At 38.2% G+C, this 21,203-nt stretch overlaps 2 protein-coding genes across 3 annotated transcripts; one reads left to right on the forward strand and one right to left on the reverse strand.

Moving 5' to 3' along the window:
- Nucleotides 1-612: 612 nt before the first annotated feature.
- Nucleotides 613-3,671, forward strand: LOC132130906 (barH-like 1 homeobox protein). Its single transcript, XM_059542776.1, has 3 exons — nt 613-1,123; nt 1,770-1,992; nt 3,079-3,671. Exons 1-3 carry the CDS (start codon nt 727-729, stop codon nt 3,356-3,358), a joined length of 900 nt encoding a protein of 299 aa, XP_059398759.1. The 5' UTR covers nt 613-726; the 3' UTR covers nt 3,359-3,671.
- A 1,114-nt stretch (nt 3,672-4,785) lies between these two features.
- Nucleotides 4,786-21,203, reverse strand: LOC132139707 (probable ATP-dependent RNA helicase DDX31). Of its 2 annotated transcripts, XM_059548272.1 has the most exons (21): nt 21,105-21,174; nt 20,848-21,021; nt 20,416-20,732; nt 20,251-20,326; nt 20,105-20,148; nt 19,963-20,033; nt 19,671-19,735; nt 19,335-19,379; nt 19,169-19,210; nt 19,002-19,066; nt 18,520-18,639; nt 18,121-18,227; nt 17,551-17,765; nt 16,873-17,040; nt 15,426-15,485; nt 11,960-12,010; nt 11,739-11,878; nt 11,176-11,260; nt 10,517-10,628; nt 9,974-10,169; nt 4,786-5,338 (listed from the first exon to the last, which is right to left on the reverse strand). In XM_059548272.1, exons 2-21 carry the CDS (start codon nt 20,947-20,949, stop codon nt 5,179-5,181), a joined length of 2,241 nt encoding a protein of 746 aa, XP_059404255.1. In that variant the 5' UTR covers nt 20,950-21,021; nt 21,105-21,174; the 3' UTR covers nt 4,786-5,178. The 2 variants fall into 2 exon arrangements, with proteins under 2 accessions (XP_059404255.1, XP_059404254.1); XM_059548271.1 differs by having other exon boundaries at nt 20,848-21,203.

The raw sequence follows: 21,203 nt of genomic DNA on the forward strand, positions 1-21,203 counted from the left end.
TGCCTGCTTTTTATATAGAAGAAAAGAGGGAGGGTTGACTATGTTTCTCCCCCTCCCATAACACATACGTGATCATCACCCCCCAAAAACACCTTTTAACCAATAACGACGTATAGCGCTCGGGACAAACGCGGAATCGACACCTTTTAAAGCTTGTTCCTCCTCCGGTATTGGCCGTTTCCTGGAGGGTGTCATTTTCAGGTCGTGGAGATCACTGCCTGTGTTTATACTGTTACACAGGTTTAGTCCTCGCAGACCTAGACGAGAATTGTACACATCAGCATCGGGTTTAGGTCAGAGGATTTGGGGCTAAGTATGGTTGTAGTTGTGTCTCTAGAAAGCCAGACATGTTTTCAAGCTGGTGAATAGTTTTATAATGAGTGCTGACAGTGCCGTTCTTATGTAGCCTAGTTGTACCTGTCCTTGGTGCTGAAACTGACCGGTGCATTTTACGGAATCGTTTTTGAGGGACTGCACGAGGACAAATTCAACAAAACTGACATGCATTCAACAACAGGAGAATCTGGTAAAAATCGCTTAAATTAAAAAAGTGGACCTTTTTTTCCCCTGGGACAGGATTACAAAGAGTTTGGCACACTTTTGTTTCTTTTTTAATGGCCATAATTATCATTTAATTTTACTGTTTTGAATCTACACATTTTCGTTGTATCACCAAAACCAGTGTCAGAAAGGACAAATGCACATTTGATATCGATCTGTCTCGCAATGGAAGTATCAAACGGGTCGAGCTTTGGGATCGAGTCTTTACTCTCTCACAGACCGAGCAGTCCGTGTATGTCGAAGGTGGGGTGCAGGTCTCCAGCGGAGTTGAGCCCGCGGTCGGACCTGGACAGCGGCTGTTCGTCGCCTCCCTCCCCGAGACGGACTTCGGTGGAAGACGCGGTGCAAAGACACGCTCGAGCTCTCGGACTGGACTCTCCTTTACAATTATCCCAGCAGCCGCGAACAGTCACGTCCTCGTTCTTGATCAGAGACATACTAGCGGACTGCAAACCCCTGGCAGCCTGTGCTCCTTATTCCAGCACTGGACAGTCAGCACAAGATGCTGAAGACTGTATGGACAAACTTCACAGCAATTCGTCCTCGGACAGTGAATACAGGGGTGAGACACACTAAGCTTGTTTTTATAAACACATCTTGAAAAAAAAACGCAATGCAAACAGTTAAATTATTTATTATTATTTTAAATTAAGATTTAAATTACAATGGTCACACGCCCTTAGGCAGTTTTACATTCCCAAGAAATAAGGTAAAACTTACAAAGTAAAGATAAATCTAAAAATGTAATTTATATTTTTGTTTTAAAAATATCTAAAATTAGAAATTAGGCTGAAAACGGAGGTTTTAAGAGATCACAAAATAAGTAGGCTGCGAATAGCCTACAGCATTTTCAAATTATTTATATTTTTATGATCATATTGTCGTTTTGTTTCCACTTCGTTCTTACAACAGTTCAATGCAATTAATCGTTACATTTATTTGCAATCGAAACCGTATTTAAATAAGAAATAACATCTGTTTTGGTAGTCATTTATTCAGAAGGATATAATGGTAGCAAAATAATATTAGCAAAATCTGTTAAGTGCTGTTTAAACGCCTGTCTAAATTTTAAATAGCCTAATGAAAATATCAGAATTTTCTAATGTGAAATAGGCAATATAACAAACGTGAGTGAGCTCTAGTCTTAAATGGCAATTCTGTCCAAATGGCAAATGTTTATGATGTAAATATGTGCATTGGGTTTTCAGTGAAAGACGAAGCTGATCGAGAAATCTCCACCAGCAGAGACAGTCCCAGCTCCCGGCTGAAGAAGCCTCGTAAAGCGCGCACTGCGTTCTCTGATCAGCAGCTCGCGCAGCTCGAGCGCAGCTTCGAGCGTCAGAAGTACCTGAGCGTGCAGGACAGGATGGAGCTGGCAGCGTCTCTCAACCTCACCGACACACAGGTCAAAACATGGTACCAAAACCGCAGGTGAATACAAACATCTTGTGAAACCTCACACACTTCTGCACGCTGACAAAGATGCAGTTGACTAGCAGCCATTATGTGGGCCGAACCACTTGAAAGGGGGGTTAAATTTAAAGGTTTTAAATAAAATCAGGTTTTATATTTATACAATTTTAATCATATCAGTATTATGCTGTCAAAAATTAATTGTATCAGTTTTGTGCTGTATCATGCTGTCAAAAAAAAAAAAAAATGAAACCACAACGGGAAAAAGTTGTGTAGGCTACAACCTCGCACACCACGAGTTCAACACATTGTCATAAATTATAAATTACTGCATCGTGTATCAATAATTTAGCTTCCGCGTAGTAATTAAACAATTGCCAAAATTATTAATTATTTATCTGAAATGGCTCTTTGCTGAGTGACAATTTGACGGGTGAGTGTTCTGGATATCACACAGATTCATCCTCGACGACCAAAAACTTTCCATTTAGCGCCAAATATTTGTTTACAGTTTGTTTGTTTATTTATTATTAATAATATTCATAGATCTGATTGCATTAAGGCGATGTTGGAAAAAGCAACTAGGCCTATTTGTAATTTTATCCATGTTGCTTTAAAGCATTTTTAAAAATAATTTACACCCCTTCCTACAAAGAAGAAAAAAGTATCCTACTAAATATTCTTCTTGCACCTTGAATTCTAAAACACTTTCAAATCACGAGGTGTTGCTTTACTTGACCTGAACAAAACGTTCCTTTTCATAAAAATGTCAAATTATGCATAAATAAATAAAACCTAAAAACTTAAAGACATTGACACACCTAAAGTGGTCGCCTTTGTTTTATGGGTTAGTGTCACATGCCAAAAAAGACGAAAAAAAAAAAGAAAATGAAAGGAAAAATGGCTTCACGCACGTTATTTGATGACAAGATAAATAATAAAATCTGTATTTAATTAACAACACCACCACCAGTAGCCTAAATATCATGCTAAACTACGGGAACGTTTTTAATAATGTCAGCCATTTAATGAGAATATGTAGATATAAAAACTTTAAAATTATATTGTAAGTTAATGAGGCCCCACGTTTTTGTTTCCAAACAGAACGAAGTGGAAACGGCAGACAGCGGTTGGACTGGAGCTCCTCGCAGAAGCAGGGAATTACTCCGCTCTACAGAGAATGTTCCCATCACCCTATTTTTACCCCCAAAGTCTGATGTCTAACCTCGACCCGGGAGCAGGGTTGTATCTGTACAGAGGGCCGTCGGCGCCTCCTCCACCGGTTCAGCGGCCTCTGGTCTCGAGGATCCTCCTGCACGGTCTTCAGGGCAGCGGAGATCCAGCAGCTCTCCCGGGAGTGATACCGCGACACACGCCGCGATGAACTGATCATCATCTAACCTGACAAAAACCTCCAACCTCAGGAACGACAGGGTTACGCTTGGACAATATGCTGAAAATATAAACGCGCAATAATAGACTTTCCAAATGACTCTGACCAAAAGGTGAATGCTAAATATTTATTAAACTCTAACGCCCGGTAGAAGTTGTCAGAAAATTATTTGATGAGATTCCATCACCTCATGAACTTCCTTACTGTTTTCTGAAAGAAGGTGCTCTTCCCCTAAGAAATGGCGTGGTTTATTTGCACAAAATTATGACACAAGCAAACCAAAATAAACAGTCTAAAAAAATAATTCAGTTTAACCGAATGCAATATTGTGGATTTTTGTCTACGTAGGCCTAATTATAAAAAATGCATTTTTAAGAACAAAAATAATAAAACTAAAACAACACCAATAGCCTTATGATAATTAACAAATGTAATTCCAACAAATGTAATTTGTCACCGATTATTGTGATGGTAACGCTGAGCAAAATAATACTATAATAACAAAAACAGTTTTTCTAATGAAATGCACAGTTCAGCGCAAAAATGATTAATGCAATACAACCTGTTCAGACAATTAATCCGTTTTTGTGGAAATTGTGTTGTGTTTACGGGTAGTTTACAAGCCGGTTCAACAGAAGCCAAAATAATTTCTGAATAAAGAATGTGAATGTCACATATGACGGTCACAAAGTACTTTATTCTCCCATATTCTCTTGGTCAAAAATTTTTGTATAATGGTTGTAAATATATGGTGCAATACATGGGCTTTAAAATGAGCAAAAAAAGTTTTTACACACACAAACTAATTTGCATAACTGCATTACACCTTCAACTGGCTTCAATTAAACCATCAGCCCCTGAACGCTGTACACTCACTAAATAAAAAAAAATTACATTATCGACAATGGAACATTTTGTGAGTTCTCTTCACTAGATCTTCGTGCAGAGAAGCCCAGCACCGAAACGAGCCTATCTGGGTTAGTGGTTTGTTGTGTGGGTTTAATTGACCAATCATAAATGGTTTCATAATTACAGACCAATACATTTTTTACAAGCAGCTTTCGCTGTAATAAAGCGACCGTGAAAAGCAATATTCCGGTCAAATTTCTTTTAGGGCTCGCAGCGAAGACTCGGCCAAAAGACAGCAGCTGGTGACCGCGCGAGTCAGACTCGACGCTTGGACAGCTGCTCAGCGTAAGCCTCCATACATATCCACCCCTATTTACCTGACCAAGCCGAAATTCAAGCCAGGGAAATGAGCTAAAAAGCCTTTAACAAAGATTATTTTTAAGCGGTGTTCTCATAACCGTGTGAACAACACGAAAGGCATGCTAGGTTTGGTCGCCAGTGACTCTGAATAACGTTCTGATTATATCCTGTGGAGATCCCAAATTCAGATTAAATGAAACAAACACCTATTAAATACAACCCACTTTAATATAAAATTTAGTGAGTGTTTTACAACATTTTGATGAAACTGCTTGCTTTCCTGTAAATCACATTGCTTAAATAGTCATATTTCTGGCCCCACATTTATGATTATGAATTCATAGATCAACAGTGACAATTGTAAGCGATAAAACATTCCTTATGCACTTAACTAATACGCTTATTTTACCATCTGTATCAAAGCTTTTTTTATGCAGATGGTAAAAGCAGATTTTCGGACCACGCTGCTGACAATTCGTGCTTTGTCTCAGGTAAAAAAAAAGTCACTGTATAAAAAACACCTGAGTGTTCAATCTGAGAATCCACCTGGCTGCAAAGGACACCCAACTCAGCACATCTCAGCCACAAAGAGTCTCCGATCTCTACGAAGTCCTCCCCTCCCCAGTAGATTGCTCTTCCTCGACTTGACCTTTATTCTTTTTCCTCTTCTTCTTAGACTTGGATTCTCCGTCTATCCCACTGAGATATTCAGAGCGCATTAGGTTTGACACACGCTCCTTCGCTGTGAGTTTCTTGGGAGGCCTGAAAAACATAAAAAAAAAACAAAAAAACAATTCTCTCTTATGTGTATTTAAAAAGCCAAAACTGATACAGAATAAAGAAAAAAAGGTCAGATATAAATCTATTAACTACAATGATTAACAGGAACTGTGTGAATTGCTCTGAGTGTTTCAAAAGCATCCCAAAGCATGAATCTGAGATTTATCCTGTCAAGGTAGGCTGGCTAGCTTGAGACCAGCTAAACAAATTTCCCACTGTCGTCAATAAAAGGCTTGTAGACAGCAGCGGGGGCCTGATGTAAAACTAGTGAATGTTTATCTAATCAATAACTCTGGAGAATGAATCAGCGCTTTGTCCCCGTGGGGCTGCTTTAGGATCCAACACACACACACCTACCTCATGGTGACACAGGACAGACTCTACCCCCAGGGCTTAGAGCAGCTATGAGATAGCAGTTATTGTTCTTTTGGTCCCAGAGCTCTCTACAGGGACCCCTACAGGCGATATGAAGCATGTATACAGAGCAAAGGTGTGTTTATATTATATACAGTATAGAATGTCACCATATTCACACATACTAAGAGACGTGTCATAAATATAATATATGCCTCAGCAGAAGTGGACCATCAGCTGGGTCAGCGTTAAAACCAAAGTTCTCTTTGGAAGTAAAGATTGTATAGAGATAGATCTACAAGCAGAGCTACAAAATAGAATGAAACCTGGGCACAATGGCATAACTAACTCTCCCAAAACTATTTAGCTTTAACAGCTAGACTAGAAAGACGGACCAAAGAACAACACAAAACATACTGTGGGACGTCCAGAGAGAGACACAAGGTCCCCATAATTTCTACTAATGAATCTCTGTGATTTGTCCATGAGTTTTCCACTCATTTATGAAAAAAAAACAGTTCATAAAGATTATGGTTTCCACAAAACTATAAAGCAGCACAACGATTTTCAATATTGATGATGACAAGAAATGTTTCCTATGCACCAAATCATCATATTAGAATGGTTTCTGAAGGGTGAAACTACAGACTGGAGTAATGACCGCTGAAAATTCAGCTTGGCCATTGCAGGAATAACTTGCATTTTAAAATATTAAAACAATTATTATTATTATTAAATAATTATTATATAATTATTGTACATTAATAATATTTCACAATATTAGATTTGACTATTTTAGATTAAATAAATGCAGCCTTGATAAGCATAAGTGTCTATATACACTCCATATTAATTTAAATTATATGATCAAATAAAATATATGAACAATAAAATATTAATACAACATGCAAGAAACTCTCAAAGGTACTGGAATGTGTGTGTCTGTGTATTTTTGGTTGCCTGTAAGGGCCTCTCTCCCGTGTACCAGAGGTCTTTGTTGTCGAGTCGCGTGTCCATAAGTGTGTGTGTGTGTGTGTTTTATTGGTGTGATCTGCTCATTACAGAAATCTTGTATGGACATGGACGGTGTACACCACAGCCGGCTGTAATGAAGTCTCTCCTGACACGACGGCTAGACTTGACTGAGTCCGTAAGACAGCACAGCACAACACAGCAATGTCACACACACAATTAGGCTGGGAATAGTAAATGTTAATAGGGCCAAAGCACTGACCAGTTAAGTATCGGCATAGTGCAGCAAGAATATTCTAAAGAGAGTGATGGCTGGAAAATAAAGATGTCAGCTGTCAGCTTTGATGGCTGATAAGTTCATTACGGCTGTTGTCTGTTGTCTGGGCAGCGGAGAGAGAGTGTGAGTGTGTTATGGCTGCTCTAGGGGCAGCTCCTTGGGGACTGACCTATTGTCCCGCTCCATGGGTTTCATTCACAGGTCCTTCTGCCGGTCACCCTGCCAATTACTAGTGGTTAGACACATGCTTCTCCCTACAGTGTCTGAGCCAGCATGGCACAAGTCAAAACTCAACACTACCATAAAGAAGTGTACATTTACAAATGAAGCCATAAAACGAATTAATATAAAATACTGAAATCATAAAAGTAGATGGAATGAGCAGGGCTTCAAAAAAATTAACAAAAATTGAGGCAGCCTCTGGCTTCTAATTAAAGCCAAATAACTTTTTTTTTTAAAGTTGACAAATTACAAAATCACCTGATAAAGATGGTTATGTTTTCAGTCACTGCTTTTTATTGCTACGACAAGATGACTATTACTGATTAGTGGGTACACAATTAAACATTACCATATGAACAATGCCAATAAACAGACTGACCGCAAGTAAAAAAACAAAATTATAATTATATATTATTACACACAGACACACACCCATATATATATATATATATATATATATATATATATATATATATATACATATAGAATAGAATAGAATACATATAGAATAGAAACCTTTCATGAAACGCAGTCCTGACGATCTCTTTTAAATTATGGTCACACTTTTAGATTTTGTCACATTTAAAGTCATGACAGGACTTCACGCTTATAATTTTACATATAAAGCACTCCATAATGAAAGTAGCAAGTTTGAGAACACAGTGCCCTTCCAAAATGGAATAAGATCTTCTGTAAAGAACGAGTGTTGGGCGTCTGTTTTATTACTCTGAAATAAAACAACGTGCCTCAATTAAATTTTATGTGTCACTAACCTTGAGTTAAACAACCTTAACATCAGATTTTACCAAACTGTACCCGACACCCCCTTTACAGAAAAGAGATAACACACAGAGGCTTTTGAGCCTTTACCTCAAAAGGCACACTGAAGAACTGAGGGTTAGATGAAAGAGAGTGAAGTAAAATACAACAGAATACACGCACAATAACAGAAATATTCAAATGACGGTTCTGGTCTGACAAGAGAACTGTGATCACTGCGTGTGCGGGTCAGCTATGAAACACATGCTGAACACTACAGGAGAGGCCCATATGTCAATATTCCTTATTTAAACAAAAATGCACACGTATTTAGATAAAGCTTTTCACTGTGTGACAGTCATGATGTTCAGGATGGTTTTTGGCTCTGGCTCAGTTTAATTAGGTGTCCTGTGGAGAATCTGACCACACAAAGGAAGGCCTACACCAACACATCCATGCTTGAGGGCTAGTCTGGACATGACCTTTGCTAACCAGACCCTATGCTTACAGTGTCACATTCAATCCTGTGGGAAATGACCACTAATAACCATACAGTGTCAAGCAGTGGTTAGTGGCCTAACAACCATACTGCGATGTACTGGCCATATCATCAGTACATAATCAATCATCACCATCCAAATTATGCCTACTTACACCAAAGACTCCTATCAGATTTAGTAAACCAGTTATTGGAACAAGAATACATACTTTGTGAATAATGCTGCTACTGCATCACACCTTAAAGGAAGGCGAGGGAAAACAAGAGGGGTGAGTGTGTCAGAGGTGAAAGGTAAAACTCGCAGCTGGTAAAAGCTGGACTTGACTAGTCCTCCTTGACCTTGTAAAGCTCTGCTACATTGAAAGACTCACAGCTGCCAAGAGTGTGTGTGAGCTGTGGGCTTTTCTCCAGCGCAGCCCTGCTGGCAATTTTCAGGGCAGCTGTGACAGGACAGTTACAGTAACGGAACGTCTTCTAACACAACTCGAAGTCATTTCTTTTCCTTTTTCTGCAAGAAGTGATAAGTGGATGCATCTTGCACCAGAAAGGATTTTGGTGGTTTCACATAAGCTGTGTTTTGCTAAACACAAGATTTATAGTCTTGCTAAGAAATGGAAAGAGTACTGGTTCTCTGGTACCTAGTCGATACTAAAATAAAAAAAAAATGGAACTATTCCTATTCTTTCTACAGCACACGTAGTACTGAGTCTACAGACTCAGTCTGATTTTGCAGTGGCTGTTAAACAGGTTTAAATTACTTGTAAACCTGAAGCAATGTTTGCTTAATAGAATACTCTTGAAGACTAACCCCTGGTTTCACAAACAAGGCTTAAACCTAGTCCCAGACTGAAATGTAAGTCTGAGCTGGTTCAACTGAAAGAAACTTGCTCCGACTGATCTTAAGATCCTACACACCAGTAATGTGTTTTCAAAGGCACGTTTAATCAAAATTACTTAAATGTCCTAATTGAACTATGGCCTAATCCTGGTTTGTTCTAAGCTCTGTCTATGAAACCAGGCCTAAAAGTTTTCATTAATTAATTGTTTTAATTAACTCTTGTTAGTAATTAATAGTATAATTTGTTAAAACTTATATAGAGAATCAAATTTATAGGTATCAATTACTAAAAGTTGGTATGACAGTTTAGTCAAACAATGTATAATGTTTAATATATAATCATGCACTTTTGGTTATAATATACTCATCACTGCCTTACTTATTCTGGGATACACTACCTAAAATGCCTTTACTATAAATTTTCTGTAATGCATCCTTGCTGAAAAAAAAAATTAACTTAATTTCTCTCTTTTTTTTTACTGACCTCAAACTTTTAAATGGTGGTGTACATGACATTGAATTAAACAGAACACTAAAAAAAACCCTGAAAAAGTTAAAGAAGCCACAAAGAAAAATATATAATCAAACAGAAAATGGCTAAATTTATCTAAAAGCAGAACTAGAACATATTTTCTGGCAACGCAAACTGTTTGACAGATTCATAAATTACGGTTCAACTTCTAAAACTTGCAGTACCTTTTGGCTTTGTCTTTGCCCTTTTTGGAGTCTTTGCTGTTGGCAGGATTGGTGGTTATAGAGCTTCCCAGGCCCTGGGGTGCGTCCCTCAGGCCAAAGCTCTTAGCAGCGTGGCCCAGGTGCAGGCTACGGATGTGGAAGATGTGTTTCAGACTGGAGGGGTATGTGGTGTATGCTCTCAGGAAAGACTGCAGTGCTACAGGGCCAAAAAAAATATGTATAGCTTAGATAGTAGACATTTCCAAGCACTTTAGGGGTTTCACTGGCAATAAAGGACTGATTTTAAATCATAATTTACACTTAATGCTTTATTGTTGTTGTATTTATGAAAATATTTTATTGATTACAAACAGTCACAACTGCAACAGCAATGTAAATAACAAAATTATGATTTAGAGGTTAAATCATTGTAAAAATGTTAAAAATATCTATATTTAGTTACATTTCTCCTATGTAATGAAAAAGTAGTTGGGCTGCAAAAGTCTAAAACAAAACATCAGTTTAACATGGTTACCCTAAATGACAATTCATTTTCTGGCTTACCGCTCTTCGCTGTTTGCAGACGCTCGTTATTGGCATGAACATAATTCTCAAAGTCAGTCTGTAAAACAGTGGCTCTCTCTCGCACCTCCTGCTCAAAAGCCGTAGCTGATCTCTGCACAGTCGTGTACAAAGAGACACACACATCAAAGATACACAAAAATGAGAGCAAAGTGAATGCATTACATTTCAGCAATTATGTGAAAAATCACATTTTATTATAATAAAAGCCAATAAAAAAACAAATGCATCACATAAACATCATTGGTTATACACACTAATGACACCTCCCCTCCCCATCAATGACCTTTGACCCTCAAATGAGGCTGCTAACAAGGGGGGAGGCACGGGTGAGGATTACAACCAGCCGATTGGTGCTGGGAGGGAAAAGGACATTAAATCAGGATTAGGACTGACTGAGCGCTGGCAGAAACATTTGCCCATTGTTGTCAGGCGGCTCTCATTGTTGAGAGGGAGGGGGGAAAAGAAGATGAAGAGAAAGCCATTCTTCTCCCACAGCTGTTCTCTAGACCTGCATTTTCAACCACATCAATTCTTCAAACAAGACAGGAAAGTTATAACAGTTATGCACAGTCAAACAAGTCAGCATTGACTCGTTGGGTCAGAGTGACTGTTTTCGAGGCTTTGACGTCAGAAGTTACCTTACTGTCCCATTTGCCTCTGCCTTTAAAACGCTCGTCCTTCATCAGAGTGGCCAAGATGTCCTCCATCTTCATCTCGGACAAACTGAGAGAGCCAAGAAGTGTAGATGGATATAATAAACAGATATATTAATCAATGGGAAAAAATAACTTTTTTCCAGACTGTCAGTTGTCTGGGTTAGATAGTTTAGATCAACACAGAGCCCTGCTAACCCTATCAAACTCCTTTTGATCATCCTTTAGTACTGTAAACTGTAACGTGAGCCAAATATCATAATCCTTGTGCCAGCAGAACAAATTCTGCTCTCATGCAGAGAGACTGCGAGTGTGTTTTCTCTCTGCACTTGGAAGCCTGTAACAGAATCATTAGTCCAGCTCTTGACTATTATATTGTGAGCTTTGGAACAGAGACAAGAGCAGTTTGACCATCTTTAATCACAATGTCATGGACTGGACTTCATCCACACATCAGACAGGACCTGCCCCACAGTCCCCTACTGCTGCGTGGGAGTTCACTGGAATGATAAGTAAATGTGATATAGATGAGATGTCAGTCAGCACACCTGATGTTGTGGTTGGCCAGCACATCCACAAAAGCAGTCTCAGAGGGGGTGAGGAAGAGCAGGCTGCTGCCCTGAGCTCCAATTCGTGCCGTGCGGCCCACACGGTGAACGTACTCCGCAGCGGAAACAGGAGGGTTATACTGCAACAGAAAGATGATATTCATTGAAAAATAATACTAGAATTTTAAGAGTTATGAGTTTTACACAGAAAGAAATCTAACCTGAACAATCCATGTAACCTGAGGCAGATCCAATCCACGTGCAGCCACATCCTAGGGAAAAACAAAAAAACATTATATATATATATATATATTTAAATAAAATAAATAGGACAAAATATTTACATTTTTGAGATTTAAAATACTAAGAATTTCTACAATGATATATAATTAAGATTGTGATGGAGTAAGAAAATTCACTTAATTGTGATTAGGGATGGGACGATAACCGGTTTTATCGATAACCGTAATAAAATGTGCTGAAGGTTAGTAATATCGTTTAAAAATGAATTATCATTAAAACCGTGTTTGATTATCGCGGTTTTAATAACTCGCTATTAAATCATGTCCAGCCAGCAACAGTCTGACGCAAGCGCAGCGCACAATGTTTTTTTGTTTTTTTCCGAGAAGGAATGGCGAAAGTCAGTGACTTTTCTATGCTTTTCTATGCTTCTACACTTTTCATTGTAAGGAAGGAAATGCCACAGAATTTAATCTTTCTTTAAGTTAAGTGCATAGAGTTGCTTGTTTTATTAGTTGTTTGTTGATTATTAAATATAAAACTTGCTGAAATGTTTTCAGTGTGAGCATCAACTATTTTTGAACACTTATCTCGTTTCAACAAAACCGTGATAATATTGATAATCGTGATAATTTTAGTCACTATAATCGTGATATTAAATTTTCATACCATCCCATCCCTAATTGTGATCAAGTTGGCTCATTCTTGCTCCATAATATTCAGTTATATTCTAGCTTGGTTTGTCATGACACTGGGATCTTATTTGCAGTGTTGGGAAGGTTACTTTGGAAATGTTATAGGTTACAGATTACAAGTTACCCTGTTTAAAATGTAATAGTAGTGTAACCTTTTCAATTACTTTATTAAAGTAATGTAACTAATTACTTTTGAGTACTTTTTGATTACTTTTCTAAATTTGTGAAAATTAAAGAATAATAAATGAAAACATATACATCAACTTAAATACAGTTATCTAATAAGCATGTGATGTATTCTGTGTAATAAACTCCTGAAACATTGGTGATTTTTTGAAACCGCTGTCTCTGTATATGATGATAGTTTTCTCAAAATAAGTAAAATGCACATGAAGTGACACAGAGCAGTTCTAGAAATTATATTTATGTGCTCGTGTACTCCTATATTGAGGCAGCAGAGTTTGAAAACACTGCAAGCTTCAGTAGGCCTATGTGTAGTAAATGAAACCATGTCTTTGCCATTAATTTACAGGAGGGGCAGACTGGGAAAAAAATTCAGACTGGAAAATTCAAACTCATACAAACCAGTTCATGGACAAAACTATTTTTTTGTATGGACCTGACATAAAAAAGGTTTAAATCTTTAATTTGGGGACATGCAAAATAATTAAAAGTTCTCTCCTGAACTGCACCTTCACTTCCATTTTTTCTCTTCAGTCTCTTTATTTTGCCCTGTTATCCATCTCTCTCATGACTTTAATACTCAAGATTGAACAAAACTATACTTTACAATACAATACTCTACAATACAATATCTTTATAGAAAAATCCTAATACTGTACACGAGTCATGTTTTTCCCTTACAAAAAATTACCATGCTTTTATTAGCCTATATAAAAGTAAAATAACCTTGTTTTTTTTTTTTTTGCAAATGGATTTGTATTTATTTTTAAATAAATACATTTGTAAAATAATTTTACATTTTTGGTTACCACATTTAAACAATAGTAATCATTTTCTCTGGATTTATAGTTAAATATTAAAATGTTAATTTTCGTAAGGGTTGTGTTGTTGTCTGTCGTAGCTCCCCCTTAACCTATAAAAAAATCGGATTTTTTTTTCAGCTAAATTACTACTGTAACATTACAACTGATAATAATGATGTCCTTTATATAGTATTTTGAGTGATGACTGATGAGCAACGTGCTGCTGCTTGATTAAAAAAACAAAGACAAAAAACATCTTTACAGATGATACTGACCTAAAACCCTGAACAGTAGTTCTGCTTCTCTGCTCCAGCTGTGCGCTTCCACAGTCCACTCTATTCTCTCTCTCTCTCTCTCTCTCTCTCTCTCTCTCTCTCTCGCATTGATTACTCTGAGTCTGATCCAAACCGTTTGGCGGAGGCGCGGAGAGCGCGCGAGTCATGACTAACACTTCATGACTTATTAGAGATTTAATTATCAAATGGCGGATTCGCAAATGATTTTAGTACATTCGGCAGGCAATTATACAATAATGATATTAAATAGTGGGGCAAAATCGGCTGCCAGGCCACCGGGAATTGTCCCGGTTCTCCCGGTGTCCAGTCCGCGCCTGATTTCCACAGACACGCAGAATGTGCAAGTTATATAGGCTATTGCATTTTTTGTGCTTAATATTTACAGACACTAGTCGATGTCATGTTTTGATTCAAGTGTACTGACCTACTTTTGATAGTCATCCAAAATGTGGCATATTGCGTCCGCGTTAGGCATTCCGTTTTTATGACTGGATTCTACGAACCAGACTGTGTTTCCGCATCCCGGAAATTATTAGGATGTATGTCTCAGAATAGTCAGTGCAATTTGGGAAAGAAATCAGTTAAATCTGTATGTGGATGTGTGTAAATATTCAAATGTAATCACCTTTGTAATCGTTAAAAATTTCATAAGTAACTGTAATTTAATTACTCATTTTTTTGTAGTAACTAACTAATTACGGTTACAATAATTTTGTAATTAAATTACGTAACGCCGTTACATGTAACTAGTTACTCCCCAACACTGCTTATTTGTTGGTCTGACAAGAGCAAACAATGTCCCTGATTAACCTGATTCACTATACTAAATGTACTATATTGCCTTATTTTAAAAATCCACTGCCACACTATGCTATTATGCTCTTGGAGCAACAATGATATTCATGGCTCCCTCCTTGTGGGACTGAATCTGCTTCCTTATGGATAGCACCAGCCCTGAGCTTTCACCACTATGCCACACTATTATAAAAAAAAAAAAAGTGCATTTAGACAATTTTCAATCTTAACCCTCCAGCTCAACCTCAACTAGCCTAAACCCTGAGTTGAGGCGTCTGGAGCTGGTACATATGGAGACCAACACAATGCAATGCCAGGCTGTCAACAGGAATAAAAGCACTCATTCACTCCAGGAGCCCTTCTGCAGAGTGACAAGATAGAAGAAAAGGGGGAGGAGGAAGGGGACGCACACACCTGTCCATAACACTTTTGTATCAACGGACATCATTAGATCAATCAATGCATTTAAGAGTCAATTAACAAATTATTTTTTTTAATTAGGAACCCTTAGATTTTAAGAGTTTCCCAAAGAAAGTTCACAAATTTATAAAAAGCTAATATTTAATTATATCCAATATTAAATTACATTTTTATACATATTATATTTTAACATATATATTTAGACTGCATTCAGGGTCAGTTACCATACAAATGGTGTAAACCTGAATGACTTACCGTGCACAGCAGAATGCCAGTTTTACACTGTGAGAACTCCTGGAAGGCTTCGGTGCGTTCCTGAAAGTTCACAAAACAGTTGCCGTTATGTTTCTAAGGTGGTCAAACACGGTATACAAGAGAAACACTTAAGCTTAATCTTTAATTACAAAGTTATATGAGACAATATTCCAGCAAAAATAAGTATTTGCATTTATATTAGAACAAAGGATGAAGCAGAAACATGGATGAGAGCCCATGTGAAGATGGGATGTCTGACAGCTCCTCTCTCTTTTTCTGCAAGGAGCACAATCTGTTGTGTAGTGGAACAGCTGGCCCTCTCCTGCAGCTCTCCTCATCGGAGGAGACGTTCAGAGCTCAGCCAGTGCTGTCCCATTACCAAACCCATCCATAACACTACAGGCCAGCACCACACTCAGACCTGCTCTCTCACACATCTGACCGAGAGACTTCAGAGTCCCCTGCCCTTCCAGTGCCATATGGGCGACCCATGGCAGCTCCATTTGTGAGGGGGGTGAGGGTGCAGGCTGGACAGTGGCAGGATGCAGTTCCCCCGACACTGCCACAGGGCACCAACTGCTGCTGCTTCCTTAAAGCCAGCTGGCCGAGAGACGGTGGACCCCACCAGTCAACCAGACCATGATGGTCTAACCTAGTGTCATATGTTGCTAGTGATTCTGGATGCTTTTAAGAGACATGATCATTTTAGCAGAACAGAATCATGGGCTCCTTTAAACTGGTGTTGTAGTCCAAGGCTGGAATACACCACACGACTTTACTTAGCCCAGATTCAATTTACAATCTGGAGGAGTCGACGCTAATTGCTGAAAGTCAGAGGCATTCTGCAGATTTGAGTTGACAAACTTTTTTAGAAAATCATGTAGAGTATGATGGTCACAGAATATGATTCCATCAAGTCAGAGAATATCAAACATTTTTGCAATTTTGATACAGTTTTAGAACATATCATTGGTCACGCATCTCCTGGCAAAAAGCCACATTTTTCAGCGTGACTTTGTCATATTTGGAATAGCTTGAAAGTCTGGTAGTGTGTGGTCCTCAGTAGCGTATGATGCCACTTTTTTTTTTTAGCTTTTTACAAATTCGGTGTATGGTGCCTGCGGTTTTAAAAATCTGTTCAGATTCTAAAAGTCGTGTAGTGCATTCTAGCCTTAAGGTAAAATCTGAATATTTAATTCCTGACTGAAAAACATCAGTGAGGCTATATAGGACAGATGCATACCAGCTTACCATGCATTTAAATACAAAATCATTATTTTTTTAAATTTATATACATTAAACATAGAAGCAGTTGGTAACAAATAATTTACATGCATCAAGTTGAATGTTAAAGCTACAGCAGCAAAAACAGACGAACAAATTCTGTGCATCCTGTGAACAAAACCTTGACTATGATTATAACAGGACTTGACACATAATGTCTCACCTCTTGTCTCATGTTGCCATGGAGCCTGTAGAAGTAAAGGGATGTAGAGGTATGTTTGGTTGATGCAGCGCTGGGCTTCACACAGAGGACTGCAGTGAAGAGAGCAAGCAGGAACTCCACAGCCTCACAGCTGGATATGAAAACTATAATCTTCTGCCGCTGCTCAAACTATGTACAAAAACAATAAAATGCTGAAGTCCAGTGAGCACTTCTGTGTAACATGAGCAAACTAGTTTCTTTGTTACAGTTCTAGCAGTAATAACATTGTTGGTTATCAGTTATCATATTTTGGTAACTGTACTTCTGTTCAAATATTTGTGGTAAGAAAGATATTTTTTGAAAGAAATGAATACTTCAGCAAAGATGCATGGAATTGATCAAAAGTGACAAAGTCATTTATAATGTTTCTTGAGCACCAAATCAGCATATTAAAAGGATTTCTGAAGGATCATGTGACAGAAGCAATGGCTGCTGAAAACATCACAGGTATAAAAAAAAACATTTTTAAATATATTGAAAAAAGAAAACTTTCCATCTTATTTCTTCCCACATTTGGTAGATTATAAAACATTTCAATGATACATCAGGTCAAACTGAAATGATTTGAGGTGATCTACAGTATAACACAACAATACACTGAGTGTTAATAACAGGGCTTTAACATATGGTGTCCTGTACCTTGCATTTGGCCAGAATAAAGGCAGCCAAAGAGACCAGGTGGAGTTTGCTGGGCACCACCACCACGTGCTGCTGCAGCCTCTCAGGCACCGCGTAGCTGTCTGACAGAGCCTGAGGGGCCGCCTGGGGACACGCTTCAACAGTGTCCTCGCTCCCCTCTGACACATGGATACTCACAGGCTCCTTCATACTGATACTGGCTAATCGGGACAGTCCTGGACATGAAGAGAACAGGGTCAGCATAAACGGTTGCACACCTATATAGATTGTCACCAAAATCCTTTTGTGATCAAAATGTCGTGAGAGTAAGAAGTGTCCGTGACTTAGCACTGTCTAAAACTGGAAGTTGCTATACTAGGCTCAAAAACGTTCAGTCTTCACTGGGATAAAGAGCCTGTTCTGTCATGCAAATTAGAGACAGACTGGACCTGAGAGACAGCAGCTGTCAGCTCATCCTAGTCTTCTTCTGCTAGAATAAAGCCAGTGCTGTACCTCTGAGCGCTTATGCCACTCTCTACTTTAAATCCAGACAGACTCTGGACAGTGGTAGTGAGCGGACGATGAGCTTACCCTCGGTGAGTGTGGCTGAAAGCAGCACATTCTGCCTGGCAAGTCCAGTGGCGTTCAAAGCATTCAGAATCACAGTCAGGTCTTTCTCAAAGCCCAAATCCAGAGTCCTTCAAAACAGCATGGATAAACTAATCATAAATACAGGGATACGGAGACACCTTCAAAATAGGGCAGCAAGAACTAATAAATAAAGCTGATAAAAATAGCATATTTAAAAAAAAGTGAAAAACATTTTAATGATTAAAAGAAAGCATATTTATTTGAATAGCAGTTTAATATCCAATTAGGATATTAAGATATTAATAAAATTAACAATTAAAGGTTAGCAAATTTGTTGTTAGCCACAGCCCTAATGTAAATCACATTGTGTCATTTCTTCAATTCAGCAAACACACTGACCTGTCGGCTTCATCCAGAATGAGCCAGCACACAGCACTGAAAGCAATACTTAGAGTGTTCTTTATGTGGTCCACCAGTCGGCCTGGAGTCGAGATCAGGACATTTATGCCCTTCCTCAGTCTGAGATCAAGACAAAGACAAGCACTAACATAAGGAAAAACACAGCAAGACACAGTGCAGACTGAAGTGAAACTGCAGAATGAACTACACACTACTGTTAAAAGTTTGGAGTCTGTAAGATTTTAATGTTTCTGACAGAGGTCTCTTACACTCAACAAGGCTGCATTTATTTGATCAAAACCACAGTAAAAACAGGAATAATGTGAAATATTAAAATGTAAAAATGTAAAAAAAAAAAAGTTTTCCATTTAATGCTTCTGTAACGCAGGATACAATTATTTTAGATTTGACTAAACACCGGAAATCTAATTCAGACCTCTTGCAGTAGATGTATGTATAATTTGTGTTATTGTGCTGTTAACCTGGCTTTTTCCGCTTTTCTTTTCTCTCCTCCCATCAGAACTCCCGGCACAATCCAGGTGAAAGGCTGGAAGGAATAAATACAGTGAGTGACTTTTAAAGATTGAAAATGAAGTTGTTCAATTATGACAATACAGCATAATAATCTAGCAAAAGTGCAAATCCTCACTTTTAGGAGCTTCTGAAACATCTGAAAGCTCTGCAGGGCAAGCTGAAGGACAACCAGAAACAGATCCATGTGGAAGGAAACAAAAAAGGGTACATGTAAGGGGAAAAATATATGGTATAAGATAAATCAGAAAACGATGATTGTTTTGTATCATTTAATACAATACCTCTCTGGTCGGCACAATCACAACAGCCAAAGGTCCATCTGATCTCTGATGATGAAACATCAAAAGTTGATGCACATGACTATAAATAAATAAACTTGTAATGGTGCAATTCTGACTCAATTTTACCAATTTATTTGAATTTATATTATAATGTTCAGTGTTGAATGTCTGACTGCTAATGACCCCAATTTCTCCATAGAGAATAAATAAATGGCCTAACTATTTCAGATAAACAAATGTATTCATTTTAGCCAACTATAACAGAGTAAAACATAAAATGAAAATGACTATGTGATCAGTCAGTAAAGTCTTGATGCTGAGTGTAGGTTGACCTGCCTTCACTTTAGGCTGCATCGCTTGTAAGAACTGAACCACTGGAATTCCATAAGCCAATGTTTTTCCTGTAGGAAAAATTTAGGAAAATAATATGAATAATCACACCTTTTAAAGTCATTTCTGTTTTTGTTCTTTCTTTGTAACTTCTAACTTAAACACTTTGGTGATTTTCGATATTTTATAGCTCAGAGTAACTACTACACACGGAATCTTTGTAAGCAATTAAAATAATGGTCTGAACAGTCAATATCTTATTAAATTCGATTTACACGAAACAGGCCAGGAATCCCACCTGATCCAGTCTGGGAGCGCACCACAGCATCTTTACCGGACATCAACACTGGTATGGTTTTTTTCTGGACGCTGAAAGCACAGATGAACATGAGAAAAATGCAAAGAGATGGACAATAAAAGTTAAGATAAAGTGACAGTACCTCGTCATACTGTTCACATTCAACACCTTATGGAGCGTTGCCACCTGTAAAATGGTTTAGACCAGGAGAGTAAGGCAGAAGACTAAAGACAAGACACAGTGTTTAAGTTGAGAGATTTGTTAAGTGATATTAAAGTTTGTTCGTACCAGATGAGGATGTAGATTCAGTTCTTCAAATGTGTTGCTGGTGAAGACTTTCTCCTTTACTTGATTTACAGCAGGACTGGAAAAAAAAAAAAAGAGCACGTAAAAGTCAATTTTAAGAAAGATGAGTACATTCACACAAGCTAAAATGCGTTGCATCTACTGTACCTGAGGACATCAGGGATCTCTGGGTTGTTTCTGAAGAGAGACGATGTCTTGATAAATGGTCTGCCATGGTCTCCATGCTCTTCGGGAGCTTTCTTTGGAAATGTTTTCACCTTTGATTGGGACTTTGCGGCAGACTTTTCTCTCTGGTCCCCGTTCTCCTCGGTGTCTCTATTATTACTCCTCTGAGAGGGGCTTCTGTGGGTTTGCAGCTTTTGCTTGTGTGTGTGCTGTTGACCAGTTTGATTAATCTTCCTCTGTTTGGAGGCGCTGCTCTCCTGGGGCTCGAAGACAGCCTTCCTCTTTGATTCCCACTTTTTCTGTAACATCAACACAAGCGGTACAACACTTCACAATCAGGCTGAAAGAAACTTGTATGTACATCAGTGTGTAATGACAATGCCAGCAACAACACCGAGTCCAGGACTTATTCACCTGTGTCCATTTCTCTGCTGATGATAGAGGTCTTCGGTTTGTCTTTTTGTCAAACTTCACGGGAGCAGAGGAGATGTTGAGCATCAGCATGTCCTCAGCCATGACAGTAAACGGGTTGTATACTCCTATTAAAACAAGCCGTGTACTTGCTAAATAATTGTAATAAATTACACTGTCACAGAGACACTGAACTACTCACAAGATGAGATACATGGCGCATTATCATTCAGTTGAATACCGGAAATGTATTTGTCAAGCTAAATGCAAGTAATGTTCACTTTTAAACAGTAAAAACACAACATAAACTATACATGTACATACTAATGTTCCACACGTGTTTTTCCAGCATCCACTAC

This window comes from Carassius carassius, chromosome 4 (genome assembly GCF_963082965.1).
Source record: "Carassius carassius chromosome 4, fCarCar2.1, whole genome shotgun sequence".
In the NCBI taxonomy this organism is placed as follows: domain Eukaryota; kingdom Metazoa; phylum Chordata; class Actinopteri; order Cypriniformes; family Cyprinidae; genus Carassius; species Carassius carassius.

What these genes read in the sequence shown, in the direction of transcription:
- LOC132130906 (XM_059542776.1), top strand. Translation starts at nt 727, where the DNA reads ATGGAAGTATCAAACGGGTCGAGCTTTGGGATCGAGTCTTTACTCTCT. An exon ending in CTCGGACAGTGAATACAGGG is followed by an intron (nt 1,124 to 1,769) that starts GTGAGACACACT and finishes TTGGGTTTTCAG; the next exon opens with TGAAAGACGAAGCTGATCGA. An exon ending in ACATGGTACCAAAACCGCAG is followed by an intron (nt 1,993 to 3,078) that starts GTGAATACAAAC and finishes GTTTCCAAACAG; the next exon opens with AACGAAGTGGAAACGGCAGA.
- LOC132139707 (XM_059548271.1), bottom strand. Translation starts at nt 20,949, where the DNA reads ATGGCTGAGGACATGCTGATGCTCAACATCTCCTCTGCTCCCGTGAAG. An exon ending in AGGTTACATGGATTGTTCAG is followed by an intron (nt 11,879 to 11,959) that starts GTTAGATTTCTT and finishes TTTCTGTTGCAG; the next exon opens with TATAACCCTCCTGTTTCCGC. An exon ending in TCTGCAAACAGCGAAGAGCG is followed by an intron (nt 10,170 to 10,516) that starts GTAAGCCAGAAA and finishes TTGGCCCTGTAG; the next exon opens with CACTGCAGTCTTTCCTGAGA.